At 43.3% G+C, this 17,224-nt stretch overlaps 1 protein-coding gene across 1 annotated transcript in view; it reads right to left on the bottom strand.

The window, feature by feature from the left end:
* Positions 1–17,224, bottom strand: part of FAP (fibroblast activation protein alpha) — a 1,146,500-nt gene that overhangs the window by 618,672 nt on the left and 510,604 nt on the right. Inside the window, exons 13-15 of the mRNA XM_069616321.1 lie at positions 13,043–13,147; positions 12,882–12,952; positions 7,388–7,441 (exon numbers count right to left, since the gene is read on the bottom strand). Of these exons, the coding sequence (XP_069472422.1) occupies positions 7,388–7,441; positions 12,882–12,952; positions 13,043–13,147 (230 nt within the window). The remainder of the gene's footprint in view (positions 1–7,387; positions 7,442–12,881; positions 12,953–13,042; positions 13,148–17,224) is intronic.

The raw sequence follows: 17,224 nt of genomic DNA, 5'->3' as shown, positions 1-17,224 counted from the left end.
AGCACAAGAGAAACCCTGTGTGTCCATAATTCTTCCTGATAAGGTGAACTCTACTTCCTTAATGCAAGAAAAAAAGGATTTCCTTCAAAAAAACTTGCTCCATTATAGTGTGCAACTGTTCCTTGGGGTAAATGATTCTTGTCCCATGTCTGCACTGATGCTTGTGCTTGCATGGTCCGTAGGATCCCAAAGTTCTGTGCAGCCCTACTTGTTGGGTTCTGCTCAACCTGTGCCTGCTGCAATTGTACAGAACCTGTGGTACATGGCAGGGTCAGGCCTGCATCTGTTGCGCTCCCAAGTTCAAGTACTGTGGCCTTTCATGACAATCCTGTGACACGTGCCCCAACCTTCCACATGACCAACAATGAATCCCATAAAATCCTCCATAATTATTTCCTGTTGGCCTGTTAAACCGGGGACCCTTTCCTCCATCCCGCCAAATGACTCTAATACCCGTAGAAAATCCTTCTCTGTCCCTTAGAAACCCTCTCATTGGTCTTGGGCCGGGAACATACCCGTCCACCCAACACTTCTAAACAAATCTTTACCAATTTATTTGAACAAGCTTAGCCTCTGCTTTTTGTGCCTGTGCCACATTCTCTCTCTCTTTTTCCTGTCTTCTCTTGCAAAAATGCACGTGTCCCTGAATTTCTTGCCAACTGTTGGCCTCCATCCCTACTACTTTAGCTAAATCGTGCTGGACTTCTTTCAGAAGTCCCTTCTTCAGCATTTGGTAAAAAATTGCCACATGCTTGTCCCATGCTTCTCCCGTTTCTGCCCTCCACATCTCCTGAGTGACCTGGATGCGTGCGGCAGGGTCATCATCCAATTTCATTGTCTTAATGAAATTGATATCAGGCATATCGAGATACATTATCCGCAAGGCCCCCCATACCTGTGGCTTAGGATTATTAAAAACTGCTCCATCATGGGTATTTCTATCCAACTGAACCCCCGGATACCCCAATCTCTTCCAAAGCTCGTCTGACCGCTCACCCATTAGGGCCTTGAACAAGCTCTTGATGTCCCCTATGGTTAACATGACACCGCAGTATGTTTCTCCAATGTGTAAATCCCCTTCCCCGCCCCTGCAGTGAGCAAAGAAATTGTTTTCATCAAGTTATTGCGGTCAACATATTATGTCCTTCCCAGACCATCCTGGAGCAACAGAAACTGAGCTATACCTGTTATTACAGGGGCTTCCCCCACCTATGCCCTTCCACTTACTACAGTCATGCAAATACCCTGGCACGCCCTATGGTTCCATGGTGTGCTTTCTATTACTGCTACTGGAGCGGGATGTAGGGTGCCTACCCTGGGCTCTCCTTGCTTGCTCCTTGTTCTTTGTCGTATACTCTGGCTACTACATCCCCTAACCCTTCTACAGGCACAGAGCCATAATCAACACTACCATAGGGTGCATTCTCAATCCTCCCAGCTCAGCCTCTGTACCCATGTCGGCATCCCTGTTCTCCATGTCCACCAGAACCTGCCTACATCTCCATCTTCCTCCTTCTACATCCCATACCTATCTTCTCACTTCCTCCTGCTCTTCATCTCTCTGCCGTGGTGGCAGCTTTACCTCTTCCTCTTCTTGCTGTAGTGGTTCCTTCATCTTTTCTGGTTCTTGTGCATCTACCACTCTTCGCAGTCTATCCTCTATCCTCTCAGAAAGTAGCATAACCTCTTCTTTTTCTCTCATTTTCAATCCTTCCTACACTCTTCTAACTATCAGCCTAAATCTTTCTTGCTCCTCCACACTTAGACTATCTGCTAACCTAGCAGTTGGGGGAGATATCCCCTTCCCGCTCTCTATTTTCAACTTCCCTGCAGCCCTAACCAGTGAAGGAGTTACCCTTCCACTTTCCTCAAAATCCCAGTTCTTAGAAATCGAAACTGATGGAGGCATTACCTGTGTCTGTCTTGCAACCACTGGAGTAGCAGCTGGGGAAAATGGTGGAATGAGCTCAAGGTCTGTATACCCCTGTGCGGGCGATAAAGGAGAAGTAATACCTGCACCTTCCTTTTTCAGCCCTCCCCCCACAATTTCAACATTATGTCCCTTCCTGCTTTTTTCATAAATCCTGCATAATTCCAAGATGTTTAGCCACTTGTCTAACTTTGAGCTCGTGTGCTTTGTAGTTAAAAGGTAGGCAGGTTCTCCAATATTCCTGTATCATAGGATCCCTCAGTAGGCCAAGAATGTATCATTTTCCCCTTATTTTCCTACAACCATTCCCTATGATATTTCAACATTTTCACCTTAAAGCCTGGCAACACATGGCACAAATGATTCAATGGAGTCTCCATACTCCAATCCAAGTTATCAAAAAATAGTTTCACAAAATCTGATACTAAACCAGACCTGCGGCACACAAAAAGTTCAGCCAACAGCTCCCTTTTTACCCATAGCCAATTCCTCAGTCACACTTCACACTCATTCACCATACTCGCCATTATCACAATTACCTCACTTCACTATTTACTCCAATTCTACCTCTCACTCATACACAGAAGACACAATCTGATCATAAACAATTGCCGGCCAATATTTTCGGAATATCCCCACCACTCGAGCATAGGAGGGGCGCAATACACCACTGTTCTTTTTCTCTGAAACCACTTGTACGGCATTCTCTACTACAAAGGCATCTTTTTCTGACTACAGGAAGTTTCCCCTCTCTACTTTGATTAACCCAGAAAATAGAGGTGAAGGGCTTCACCCGCATGGCAGATACAAAAGAATGTCAAGGCCTACTTCAGACAGGTATCTATTGTTGACTTACCCTAGGAAACCACCCCACCTTCAGGTGAGGGCTCCAGCCAACCAGACAAGCAAACTAAAGGGTATCAGGCCAAGCTTCACACTGGGCATGCGGGGTAAGCTACCCCCCACATCACTAAAATAACAAACTAGGTAAACAAACAAACTAGGTAAACAAAAATATATAAAGGACTTACAACACAAAACAGTTCAATCACTCTATCAAAAAATATCCACTTTTCCAAACCCTGCAACCTCAGCCAAATTTTACACCCACACTCCAAGTCTACCCTTAACCCCAATAAAAAACAAAAAACAAAACCCCTTCAATCAAGGAAACAACTCCTTTTCTACCCCTATTTCCCCCCTTGCTTTACACCCCAAATGTGTACTCACGTGAACCAGAGGTGCTCCGATGTGGTACTTTGTCAAATCGTTCCGCACTGCTAGGCTGTGGCACCCCGTCTATGGGGAGCAGACTGAACTTTAAGCAATATGGCATCCGCAGACCTATTTTTCACCATGCACGGAAAACGGGTCCCCCTTGTGAGGTGCCGGAGCTGAGAGGTGTGGACAAAAGACCTCAACATCTTGGAATGTCTGGCTCCTACCCTGGCTGGCCAAATGTGGGGATGGGCCTTTAATCACCTTATCTAAAAACAGGCCCATCACATAAGAAGTGAGTACACGGTTGTACATAAAGCAAGTTTATTGTACAAAAGCTTTGGGGAGCGGTTAGATGGTGTTGCAGGACCAAACTAACCCATATCTCAAAAATTCATCATCGTGGATGTTTATTTACCTTTTGTAACAATTTAAAACACTCCCAGATACTTTTATTACCATTCACCCCAAATAGGATTGGATAAAACCCCTTCAAAGAAATCCCATCTTTTCACAATTCTTCCATTTTCATTGGCCAGCCTTATCTTCATTATTATCTTCAGATCATATTCAAAACACACCTCTTCTTGGGATTTGTTCATAGTAGGTCATGATGTTGGTGCATGGTTAAACATTAGCATTGAAAACATAATTCATTGCTAGCAATAACTGGCCTGAGGCCTTTAACTTTAAGTATGATTGCACATGGTCAAGCTGACATATTTTGACAAATGGAGGAAGGTCTGCATAAACAGGATTTTCTTTGAATTACAGATTGCAATCTTCATTCAACAGACTCCTGGCGCCTTAAAAAAAGACCTTCTAATTAATGCGGCCACATTCAACCTCTGATGACCTAGAAAAACACTTAACCTTCAAACCCTGGCCTCGGGCTTCATGTTTATTACCACCAATAAAATGGCTAACCCCCTCTAAAAATTGTAATACCAAGATCAAGATAACATCTGTTCCCTTGCAAGGACTGTAAACCTTGCCCTGTTTATACAATCTAATTACTAGGTAAATCATTATCTTTTCCATCTAGAATGTCCCTGCTACTTAGAATGCATGTGTAACAACTAACCATGGAGAAAAGCACTATGGATTTGTGTTTGTATTGCATTTGCAGTTTTAATACTGTATCTTTCTATGCGTGTGAAGATCTAATATGAATAAATTCTAAATAATTGTAACACTAGAAGTAACATATAATTAACTTAATTCGATTCATATGGATTTGCAACACTATCCCGTTTGCTACTATCCCTGTCATCAATATGGTGTGCACAACATGAATCCCTCGTAATAAAGGGGACCCTCCTTGACCACCCTGACACAGGAGCAGGTTGAGCTCCAACAATTGGTCACTTTGGAAAAATTGGCCTTTGTGCTCCACTGCGCGTTTTAACTCTGATTCAGAAACAGGTGATTCAGGCCTGTTAGGTTGTATGTATTCTGGCCCTTTTACCAAGTGTTTGTGTCATGATGTGGCACAATAAGGTGTACCTCACAGCCTGATCTATGTTCTTATTAGGAAAACGTACTCTGTACTTGTTGAGCTTCTTCTATCTCTGCAGCACAAACATTCAACAGATGATTGCAGAGAAGAAAAAAACAGAGAAACAGACATGCAAGTGAAAAGAAAACCCCTTACCCAACAGGAATACAAGATAACTACTGTCTTAGCATAGGGAGAAGAAACCAGGCAATCACTGTGCTTTTGAGGTGTTTTTATCACAGTCAAGAATAGTGTGTGGTTTTTGGTTAAAAAAAATACATGCTATGTATATTAGTTACTTGATGGAAAGACATATTTTGGTGGACTAAAACAGGGTGGATGTCTCAAGGTTAATGAGTGAGGGATGTGACAATGAAGGTGTGAAAGTTATAATGTTTTCTTTAATTTTATTCACAGTACCTAGCCTGTTAGTTTCGGAGTCCCCGTTCTTTCTTCGCCTATATTGTGGTGTTTTATAACATGAACTGATGTGACTGCATTTGGTTCATCACTTTTTGATATTTCAGCACTGTTGCCTCCAGCTTACTGTATGATTAAGAGTGTGAAACCAGGCCCCAGCATCCACAAAGGATGAATCCAGTGGTGACAGGTTCTCTGCTCAATTTTTGGTTTGGTATCATTCATCATGTGTTGGGGGTCCTTAGAAGTAATATAAGGTCGCAACGTCCCTTTCATTCCCTCACCCACAATCCTGGTAGTCTAGTGCCACTGGATGGGACCTAGCTAGTCAAGAGTATGATATAAGCCATTTATAACGCTCCTGTACACAAATGTATCTCCATCTCATCCCACATGGTTGGATCCCCAAGGTAGCCTTGCCTGGAAAGCCGGAGCAGGGCAGTGCAAAGGATGATGCCTTTTTGCATGTTCACCATCTCACCCAATCCCTGTGCTGTCACCCTTTATGATCCCTGAAATCCCCTGTGTGATCATGTGTGAGGCAGGGCCTTTACGTCAAGATCAGTCTGCCGAAGCATTTGCTCCTCGCAATTCTCGCTTTGATGTTAGCTCTTGGATGAAGTCCATTCTGCTGGGTGCTCCTGGGTGGGGTCTCTGATGTTTTTCTGATAGAAGGGATTCACTGTGACATTTACTCTCTACTATTTAAACTGAATGTCATCATGGCTGGTGTCCACTTGCATGGTTGCTCCTGACTGGGGTAAACTGTGGGTACCCCTTTCCTTCTGACAACTGACAATATGGTCAGTCTGCACAGGTGCCAGGTAGGCATCTAGAATGATTGCTTTTTCACTTTGAAATCTACACCATCCTCCTGCCATGTTCACTGGCCTCTCACTGCTGCTGCACCCACCTTTTCCCACGTTTCATCTGTCCTCGGTTTTCTGTGTTTGCCAGTGATGGTGGCGGCTCAGCACCAACCTATCCGGGTAGAGAGTGCTCATGGCACAGCCTGTGGTAATCTGAAAGTGCTTAGAGCACTACGAAGGAGTCTCCCTCCCCAGCAAAGGTAGCACTCACATATTCAGGGGTATAAAATGCACACTTCTTACTGCAAACAGTACTGTCAATGAAGGCCCTGACTGCATCTTCTTGTTATATGTATCCTGCATGATAACGTGTATTCCTGTTATTTGCAGAGCCCACAAATGCAATCAGGTGCTTCAAGATAGATAGATAGTGTACCTGAAATGTGTTCATACATCTGTATAGTACTATCCATCCCTGTAAAAAGAAGAACTATTTACTGTCACTGCAACACAGCACACTGTTTATCAGATGTGTATCCAGCTATTATATACATGTTCTCATGTAATCGCCGACATGTAATCGTAGATCGCAAACTGCAGTCATTTGCTTTAGGGTAGATAATTATGTCTCAACTAACATGACTTACTTCATCTTTTCAGCACAACATCCCCATAATAGCTGGTAGAGCCTCACAGGCTAATAGAGTTCGAATGACAGCAATCACTAATTTACTAACAAAGCCAAACCCACAGCACTCCCCATCCGAAGCATAACACCTGTTAAAGATAATGGCCCATTCCGAGGTTTGTGGTAGTCATGGCGCAATTTGTGCCATGACTGCCACCAATAACGGGTCTGTCACCGGTATAGTTCAATGGGGATTTACCGGTATAGTCCGAACTTTGCGGGACCGGTAAGTCCCATTGAAAATGCCATTCTCCATTCCCATTTGAGCCCCCTTAGGTCTCAATGGGAATGGGGAGGGCGCTAATAATGGGCTTGTGACTTCCGAGCCCGTTATTAGCGCCCTGGTCCCTTAACGGGTCCCGTCCAGAATGGCTGGTCAGACATGCCATTCCTGGTGGGACCCGCTAAGGGATCTTGTACTAGGGCGGTAAAGGATTACCGGCACCGGTCTCCTTACCGGTCCCCGGTATCCCTTACCGTCCACCTTGGAATGACCCCCAATGTCACAGTACTGATGATCTCTACCTGCAATACAATCTGCAGTGTATCATGTAATGTCCAGACTATGGTTCACCCAATTCACAAGCAACCTACCACACGCTTAGGCTGTGACAATAACTATTAGGTGCTATACAAATGTCACGCAACTTACAGTAACATTCCAATTCCAAAGATTGCATTCTCCACACTGACAAGCTTTCTATTTTTTGATTTTTGTAAAATGTATGCCATGATGACAATTGTATGATAAAATAAAAACAAATACACAGTGGATCTTCACTCGAACTATTATGAAATACAGCAACAGAATATCATCCACATACTTATAAATATTTCTTCTTCCAGGATATCCTTCGTGTTCATTGCTTGAATAGTATCTGTAAAAAACAAAGATCCTCTTTAGTATTACATAATGTAATGCAAAAACTTTGAAGTTGTGTAATTATTCAATAATATTAAGTTACAATGCATGCATTGGAAGTTTCTATTTTATTTTTTGCAAAGAGGAGAGGGATTGAAAGCAACCTTCTATATAACCATACTAGCAGGAATGGAAAGGACCACCCTTGTGGGTGCATTCAATACCTGCTTATGCCATCTCAGTAGTGATTCATTGTAATGTATTGAGCAGCACAATAACAGAAGTGTAATGAATAATTCCTTGAATAACTTCTGGAGCGCCCACAAGTAATTAAATGTCTGATAATGGAAACTTCAGGTGCATTAATCCATCCAGATATGGCAGTATATCACAAGCCATCTCTTGATAACTAAATAAACAGACTGATAGCAATCACCACTGGCACACCAGAAATAAAGCATAGAGCATTAGAACACGTACTTCCGGTGTCTTTTCTGCATACTGGGCTCCGAGCAGGGAGTGGTTTTACCATTTGACAGCCCCCAGGAAGAAAAGTGGCTTCTTCCAGCCTAGCTTTCGCCTGCATCAACATCCCTTGTCTGGCGAAGTAGATCACCCCTGACTGAGGAAGCAGACACAGATGATCACCACTGGTGACTTTATGATGGTGAGGACCAGAGCCTCTAGTGTGGGTGACCAGGTGAAGTGTCAGAACGGGTTGCCTTTGCTCACTCTTCCACTCTGTGATCCTACACTTGACCCATATGCATTTGCAGCTGCATACATAAAATGACTACCTTTTGCTGGTTCCCTTTCCCATGAGGCCTCAGCAAATCATAAGTAAGTTCTGACAAACAGTGGATCTCAGCTGCATTGCAGCTTAGGACATTGTCCTTGCCCCTCATCAGGGAACCCCATCTAGCATAGCACAATCTGGCTCACTCCCAGAAAGCCCCTAACCTACAAATAACCTTCTGAGCCTTTAACACACACTTATGCTGAAACACTTGCATCTATGTTCCAGCCTCCGCCCTCTGCTAGAATATGGAATTTGGCCCCCGGGCTTAGTTGTGAACGTTCTCCAACTTCTATAGCCCCCTCAAAAGCCTCCTGTCCCATTTGTCATCTGTCTCATTCGTCATCCCTCCAACAGTCATAGGAGGTCATTCCGAGTTTGGAGGCAGCCATGGTGCTCTGAGCACCATGGCTGCCTCCAAACTCGGGTCTGGGTCTGTGGTGTCGGAATGGGGACTTACCGGGACATTTCGACCTATGCGGACCCGGTAAGTCCCCATTTCGAAAACCATACCCCATTCCCATTTGAGCCCCCATTGGGCTCAATGGGAATGGGGAAGGAGCTAATAACGGGCCTGCAAATTGCGGGCCCGTTATTAGCTCCACGGTCCCTTAACAGGTCCCGATAAGGCCGGCTGGTAAAACCAGCCGGACCTGGTGGGACCCGCTAAGGGACCTCGTAATAGGGAGGTAGGGCGTTAACGGCACTGGCATCCTTACCGGTGCCGTTAACCCCCTATCGCCAGGGTCGGAATGAGGCCCATAATGTGGAACACAGGCTCCTCTGGGCTTAGCTGTACAATTCTGCTCGCAACTCTAACACACACATCTTTATACTCTCACTTTGCTTCTACATAACTAATTCAGGATCCGGAATGCAGCTTCAGAAACTGGCTGTGACCATCCCCTTTCTATGCCCCCTTTCCCCCTCACCCCTGTCCTCTCCCATCCTGGCTCCTCCACTTAGTCATAATGTGGAATTCTTCCTCCAGGCTTATCTGTGAATGCCCAATGATATCTGTAGCACACGCCTATCTTCTCTCCTTGCCCGCACCCTGCTTGCCCTCACCCTCAGTGAGAAACTGGAATGAATCCTCTAGACAGAGCTGTGACTATTCCTTGGCACCGGACCCTTTCTCCTCTCCCATCCTTGCTTCTTTCCTCCCTGAGTCGTGCAATGCAGCCGCAGAATATAGCTATGAATATAAGTAGACCCCACACATGCCTTGAAGTGATTGCCTGTTTACAATGGTGCACATTACATATAAAATAAAACATGCTTTGGTCAAAATATAGTTAATGGTTATAGCGTCATGATCTTTACAAATCCTAGCATTCAATAAAACGTGAATTTACATAAACCAAGTTGGATCATTTGGCACAACAGAAATTACCAATACATCAAAGAACATCATCCATGGGTACATACCAGTATTCTATTGCAAAGACTGATAAAATCAACACAAATCAATAGCCTCGTCATACAATAATTAAGAAATGGAGGTGTAGGGCCATATCAATACATATAGAAATTTAGGAAAATAAACCTTGCATAATACACTTGTATTCATGCCAATTAGACAAATAAACCCATCACATATTTCAGCATTTTTGCCCTGGGCAGAATAAACACCAAAAGACACAAACATCTCCACAGACACAGCATGAGGAGCGTCCTCCCTGGAACCATTCTTTTCCCCTAGAAAAATGTTGTAGACACCACATGCAATGTTCTTTTTAGGCACACTTTGTCACACTTAGTCTCAAGGTTAGAGTTGTCCAGTCTAGAGGACATTCATCCTTCGAGTATTTTCATTTCAAACATGTCTTTTCTGGCTATATCCATGTCGGGTCTCTCTTGTCTCACATCATAGCAGCAATATCCCAGATAGTTTTATCAACAAGAGAGTGATTACTTTTATAAAGGGTTTACAACAGAACAGGGTTTGGTATGTAACACATTATTATTAATGCATTATTCTGCATTCATATTCAACTGTTGCTAATTCCTCCCACTTTCAATCTCAATTAACAAGAGTTTTCCTTTAGTATCCTGGCTTTTAATACTCGTTCCTAAAAAACATAGTCCCCTGTAGGTCTGCAAGCAAAGCTATGGGGCATTGGGCTTTCAACTTTTAAAACCTATGTTGCCAAGTCTACCCTTTCAAAAGCTCTTCTCCATTTCTTGGCAACAACCGTCCAGAAATAGTGTGCACTAGTACAAAAAAGGTTTTGCCATTTTTACTGGAGAACATACAACTACAGCACTGATTACCGTGGGACGTCACTGGCCATCTTTGTTTCCGAAAGAGGGCAAGGCACCTACAAATTAAAGTCATTTAGACTTGAGTTAAAGTAGAAAGAAGCCTCGTGACTCAGTCAGGTGATTTCCATATGCTACATCAACTTACAACTCAGCTGCCAACAATCCTAGCTTCATATAAGTATTTGAAATGCCTTCCAAACATCTTAGGTGCCCAAAAACCTTCCAGAGCACCAAGCACACTATTGGAGTAGAGGTGCCCTTGCATTCCATGGGTACTGCTTCGTGGATCCCTAGGCACTCCCTGCATGGCTGTTTATGGAACCGACTTAGTATGTGCATGCTTTCTGCAGTCAATACTGTCTTATCTATGTGGATCCTTTTCTTCTACCCTTTCCTGAATGCCATGATCTGGAAAAAGTGACTAAGTGCACTTTCAAGCAAGGAGGAACAATCGAGTACCTGAACACATCATAAGTGCCCAAAATTGCTTCACAATTATGTCACTGGTTGATGAGCACACCTTCCCTCACCAGCCATATCACCTCTGTTCTCTTTTAGCTTTGCATTCAGAAGAAGCAAACCTCTCCCATACTTCAATGAGCCCCCTGCACTACTTAAGCACCCTGATCAAACAGCCAAGCACTCATGCTATCACAGTTTCCTTCGAGGGTGGCAGACCTACTCTTTCTCCTCCCTTCTGTATTTGTCCCATCACAGACCCTAGGCTCCTTTGCTATAAGCCCCCTCCAGTGAAGCAAAGCAACAGATCAGGAACCATACTACAGAAATTCCCCTTCCGTAAGTGACAAGCTAGTCACTATGCATCCAGACTGAGATCTGTTCAATATGAAAAGTCATGACATTCAGTACAGAGATGGTTTCCCATCTGTAAACTCCATAAAAATGCAAATATATCATCCTCCCAGACAGACCAGAAGCACTGAATTCAAACCTCTAACTCAACAACAAATTCTAAAACATCCAAAACAGAACCAATTACATATTTCCCAACATTCCAGAATGGAAGAAGTCAATAGTACGAAGCCCATATGCTGTGACACTAACAAAGATCTCCATAGAATTAAGTCACAGACACATCAAGAATATCCCCACTTTCAGGTGATTATAATATATCAGTCAATCTAAAATTAGTATGGGCATAGTGCAAGTCAAAGACAAGGACAGACTGAAATGCGATTCCATCTTTTAATAATTGAAGCTGCTGAAGACAACTGCAGATCCCAGCAACCAAATAAATAATACCAACATTCTGTCTTATTTATTTTAGCCTAGTACTAACCAACAACAAACATCCTATTCAGGGACAGTCCATTGCAATCACCCGAGTGATCTCCTCTTGCTAAATTGAACCACTTGGGCATGGGCCACTATACCAGACGTGCTTAAACACATAGAATTGACAGGATTGGTTCACAGCTGCTTCGTGCAATGTCCATCTGACATGGTGCAGCAATTGAAAATTACTTGCATGGAGAACTAGATGACCGTAGACGACAATGGGTCAGATTCCCAGAAAGATCTTTAAGAAGAAAAGGCTGCTTGAGTTTGGATCACACATCTTCAGTGGTTTCATGAAGGAGACAGCTGGAGGAGGAGTGACTGGCTGTGCACACGAGGGACTATCTGCTAGTCCCTCCATGCACTTGTAAGTGCAGGTCTCACGCCTGACATTACAGGCGTTGCCTCACAGCACCTACATAGGTGGAGGGACGGGGTCAGGCGGCTAACTACTGTGAAGGACTTTTTTTCCGTTTCAGTCATAGAAAATGTAAATGAAAAGACTAGAAAGGCCCATGCTTTGCATGAAAGTTTGCATATGGAGCACAGCAGTGCAGACAGATTCCTGTACAGACTCTTTTCTTCACTGCGATGTTCCCTGTTTCTGGCTTGCAGCAAGGGAGGCCCAATGCAATGGAACCTGAACATGGACAGATTCCCCGAGCCCACATCGCTTGGAAAATCAGGATTGCAGGCTAGGATGTTTATGCCGCCCCTGCTAACCACTGATCGACTCTCCTAGTGACATTAATATTAAATTATGTCGCAAAGGGCCCCCATATGTAACTAACTGCATGCACAACGTCATTTACACACACAGTTTCACTTATTTGACTAGAGAACCTGTTGTGTAGCCTTAAGTATACGCTTAACACAGACAAATGCAGCAAGGCAACAGTAATCTGGGCCCATGCATGTGGCTGACCGGGCTGACGAACCTGATGGCCATTGGGAGGGCGGGGGTGGGGATTTTCAATAAACAAAATCCTTCGAATGTTCCTGCCATTTTATGGATTATTATAACATTCCCACCATTCAAGTGTGTGTGCATGACATATTTGGGTAATGGTCATCGAGAAATCAAATATTAACTTACATTGCATCATGTGTAACCATGTAAATGTACACTGCTTCCCATTTTCCACTTGTAACTTGTACAGCGTTATCCTAAAGAGAAAAATAGTACACAATGTAACATTTATTTTGTACACTTAACGTACTGCACCGTGATGTGTTTTTCCAATGATGTGAGCATACCACAGAATCGTTGACGTAATGAATATGTTTGTATCCCGCCTTGTCACTGAATATTTTGTAGTATGAGGGATAGTCCGATGTAAACACTGGAAGAGAAGGGAAGAACTGCAACAGAAAGTCAAATATCATAATGTGCTCTATTTGGCATTGTACACAGACTAGATTTCAATAAAATCACTTGTTCTAATACCAGTCTAATCTACTAGTCTACAATCCTTTGTTATAATATTCGTCCAATTCTCCAGCTGGAGAAGAATTTCCTGGGAATAGCCTAACTGCTTCCAAATCCATGTATCGGGCTGTTCCCATTGGATTGTTCTGAGAATTCACATTCCGAAGGATTCAACTATGCCTGAATTGTGGATCATCTTGCACAATGCATGATTGGCAAAGGCTTGTGCTAAAACAGCCTCAAGCTTCATCAAGCTAAAGCAGGCACCTTGACATCAGCCACCCAAGGCAATGTTAAAGAACCTAGATATTCTCATAGAAGCAGAGTTCACCATGTTATCTCAAATCTCAGTTATACATCAGGTTAAGGATTACATTTATTTGACCCTGTCTCACAGATTTTTTCTAACAACATTTACTTGGGACCCTCCAATATGTATTATACCATTGTCAGTATCCTAGAAGCACAGCAGCATGCATGCTCTTGCATCAGAGATCATAGCTCCCCAGCAGCGGCCAGCATGTCCTTGCTTGTAGGTATGGACCTAAAATTATGATTGCCAGACGTACTCCTTATTTTACAACTGCACCTTACATATTCATGTTCAAAGCTGGCAATGGCCATAAGAGTTAACACACTACAGATTAGTCGCATATCTTCAGCATTGGTGCCCAGATTCTAGAACTCCCTTCCCCTCTTAGGCAATTAACAACCTGGCCCACTTAAAAAAGTAATTTACACCTATATGTTTCCCAAACCATCGTACCCAATGTAGTGTCCTCAGTGCCTAGTGGTAGACTCAGAGAATATTGTTGTGCTTATGAAGACATAAAAAATGTTACTTATTAAGATGCAATAATATACATTAGCACCCTGATGGTGGGAGCCAGCCAAGCAGGTGGCTAGGAAAGTGGTCTGAAACCAGCGATCTCACCCCACGTTCCATGTCTCCTGACATCCAGTTCCCACTCACTGCCATCTTGCCCACCCTCCACCACCACCCACTTACCTCACTTCGGCAATGGTACTCAACGCCACATCCGCTCCTTCCTCTCGACTCCCGAAGGCTGCCATGGAAAGAGAAGCAGGACTCTATACAGAGCCCTGCCTTCCCTTTCCAGAGTGCCCATCTTTGATTAGTATGTTCCTTCCACGAAAGGGGACACCACAAGGCGTCCCGTTAACGGAACAAAAATACTTTTAATGAGCCCCGTCCCACTCCTTGGGACGGGTGCTAATGGCGTTAAGCACCAGTTTGAAGGACTGGAACTGGTGGTAACGGCCTGGTGCCCTAATTAGAGAGCTTCACTCTGGCTTCGCTCTGGCCTCTAACTCCAACTGCCGGGCCCCTTAACACCTTTTCCAGCCCTTGGAATGGGTGCTAAATGTCACAATATGACTCTTATATTCCCTATTATGAAGCACAAACAATGATGTAAAAGAAGACTGAATGTTTAAAGGAGAATCTATCACATCAAGTTAGAATATCATAAGTACATAGACAGACATTTAGATTAAAAATTAAACATATTTTCCCTATTCGTTGAAACTAATCAGTGAGCGAAGTACAATGTAAATGGGGGAACAATAGGGTTTTCAATTGGAGGTAAGCAACAACCTCTGAAGCAGTAAGGCATATATCCAATGGAAAAGAAGAGTATGCAGTAGACATAGGACACATCTGCCACTGCACTTGCTAAAGATCTAATGGATCTAGGATTCATTCAAAAAGTTTAGAGCCCTACCAATTCCAAAGGCCGGACTGTAGACTGGGTTGTAGATCACAACTGTGCCTCCACCATCACATCCAACCTTGCCTATCCGTGGACTGACAACAATTGCATTCAATTTACTACTCCTACAGCCCCTATCTCCAAAACCCTCACACACGCCCCTCAGGTGAATGTAAGAAGCTCTAAAAAACTCAATTCAAACAACCTCCGACCTCACCTCACCTCGACATCCCATGCCTATCACCCCCCTTCTCGCAGGACCCCAACATTCTAGCAGACATCTTCAAAGATACGCTCACCAATGCTGTAAACTCTATAAACCTGATTCATGGAATTATTTGTGCCGAAAATGCAGATTTGCGCACCTTTCTGCCTGAAAATCCCTGTTTGAAGTATGGGGATTTTCAGGCAGAAAGGTACGCAAATCTGCATTTTCAGCGCAGATAATTCCATGAATCAGGCAGTATAGCTCCACTCGGATGTAATAAAGAAAAAAAAAGTCCCTACACAGTAACTCCTGATTCACGTATGAGCTCCAAGCTCTTCGCTTGCAAAAACAAAAGACTCGCAAAAAAAGGCAGGCCAACCCCAGTGACTCAACCAAAGATAGTTTAAAGTGGATAGCCCTCCAATACAAAGAAGCCATCATCACAGCAAAAGTCAACTCATTCAATGATCGCATCTCCAAGGCCAACTCCCAAGCAAAGAAATATTCACCATTTTCAATGAACTCATTGCACCTCCGACCACTACAGATGAGATTATCAAAGACGAAGTTTAGTGCGCAAGCACACTGTGGGATGTTTTAACCCACTTCGGCTTTGCTATGCTGCAGCACTGTGTTCTGATGGTGCCAGAAACATCAAAATTGCTGCAAAACCCTTGTGCGCACCAAAACCTCTGAAAATCGTGCTTTGCAACGCACAAAAAGATGGTTGCCCAGTCTGCCACGCATGTTGTCAGTGGCGGAACAGAGATCTCACTCCTTGAACATGTAACTGGGCTCCACAACGATTGAAAATGGAGCACAGAAGGAACAAGCAGTGTTTTGCTAAATGAAAACCCCAAATCTTGCTTTAAATCCCTTTTTCTTTGGTGCTGAAACTACAACAAAACACCCTCAAACATCCAAAATTCTTGCTGGGTGCTACAATTCACTTTAAGAAATCATTTTGAACCTGCAAGATCCTGAAAAGCTTAAAGCATAAAGGGATTTCCAGAGCAAAAGTGGCCTGTCTATGGATTTCAAAAATCTCTGTGCAGCAGAGGGCTGCTGGGATGACAGCTGTCAGGAGCCTGCCTGATTAAACTTTAAACATGTATAAACTTAAATCAAATGTTTGCAATCTAAGAGGCCTGTTGCTGATAGTAAACCATATTGTAATTGTTTTGATTCCATGGTTTAAAATCTTGAATGATAATTCTAGCTGCTATTTTGAGATCATAAGTTTGTTTTAAACTAAGGAAAAATGCAACAGAATTAATAATTAAATCAAGTCTGGCTAAAGCTAACCAAACTGGAATAACAGGTTTCTTTACAGAAGGAAGGCCTTTCCTTCCAGCAGGAAATCAGACCAAAGCGATAATTATAGGGTTTGGAAAGAAGCTGGTCTACAGAGGCAAAAGGGAACAATGAACAGTTGCTGCTAAGGAAATGCGAGGTGTGAGGACAGTCGTAAATGGCCTCTGCCAAGAGAAAACAGGGAGGAGACTGCTTCTGGACTGCAGGGAGACAAAAAGAGGCGGACCCGAACAACCATCTGTGGCTGAACATTAACAAAGAACATTCTGTTTAAAGACTTATAATTTGCCAGTTAAAATTGTGAAAAATATAAAAGTAACAGATTTGGGAATCTAAATTCTGGTTGCACGTTTCAAGAGGCGGAAAAATCGTGTGACATGTTCTGGAAAGAAATGGCAGAAAATGTGATTGTACACAAAATGTATTTCTGCTAGAAGTATGAAACTTTATACACGTATGCCCATGTTAAACGCACACACTTGTAGAAATTTGCTCATAAATTGGACATTGTGTTCCTGATGAAAAGGGCAAAATTCTATGAAAAGCTGAGACAAGATCCCACAGCTACAGGGTTTTGAGGGATAGCTGCCATGGAAATTATGTAATCTGTATATGTGATTCTTATAGAGGTTGCACATGTGTAAATATGTATGGTGCCAAAAGTAGATTTTGTGTTCGAGGGGCTAGGGGTGGATTCTCAGCCTCATAAAATCACACCATAAAGGTGACACTCTGTTTCTCTACTCCTATCAAGG

The sequence above is a fragment of the Ambystoma mexicanum genome, chromosome 9 (genome assembly GCF_040938575.1).
Source record: "Ambystoma mexicanum isolate Mex_15411 chromosome 9, UKY_AmexF1_1, whole genome shotgun sequence".
Classification (NCBI taxonomy): Eukaryota; Metazoa; Chordata; class Amphibia; order Caudata; family Ambystomatidae; genus Ambystoma; species Ambystoma mexicanum.
The sequence above is the reverse complement of the archived record's forward strand: the minus strand, read 5'-3'. Positions and strand labels throughout refer to the sequence as shown.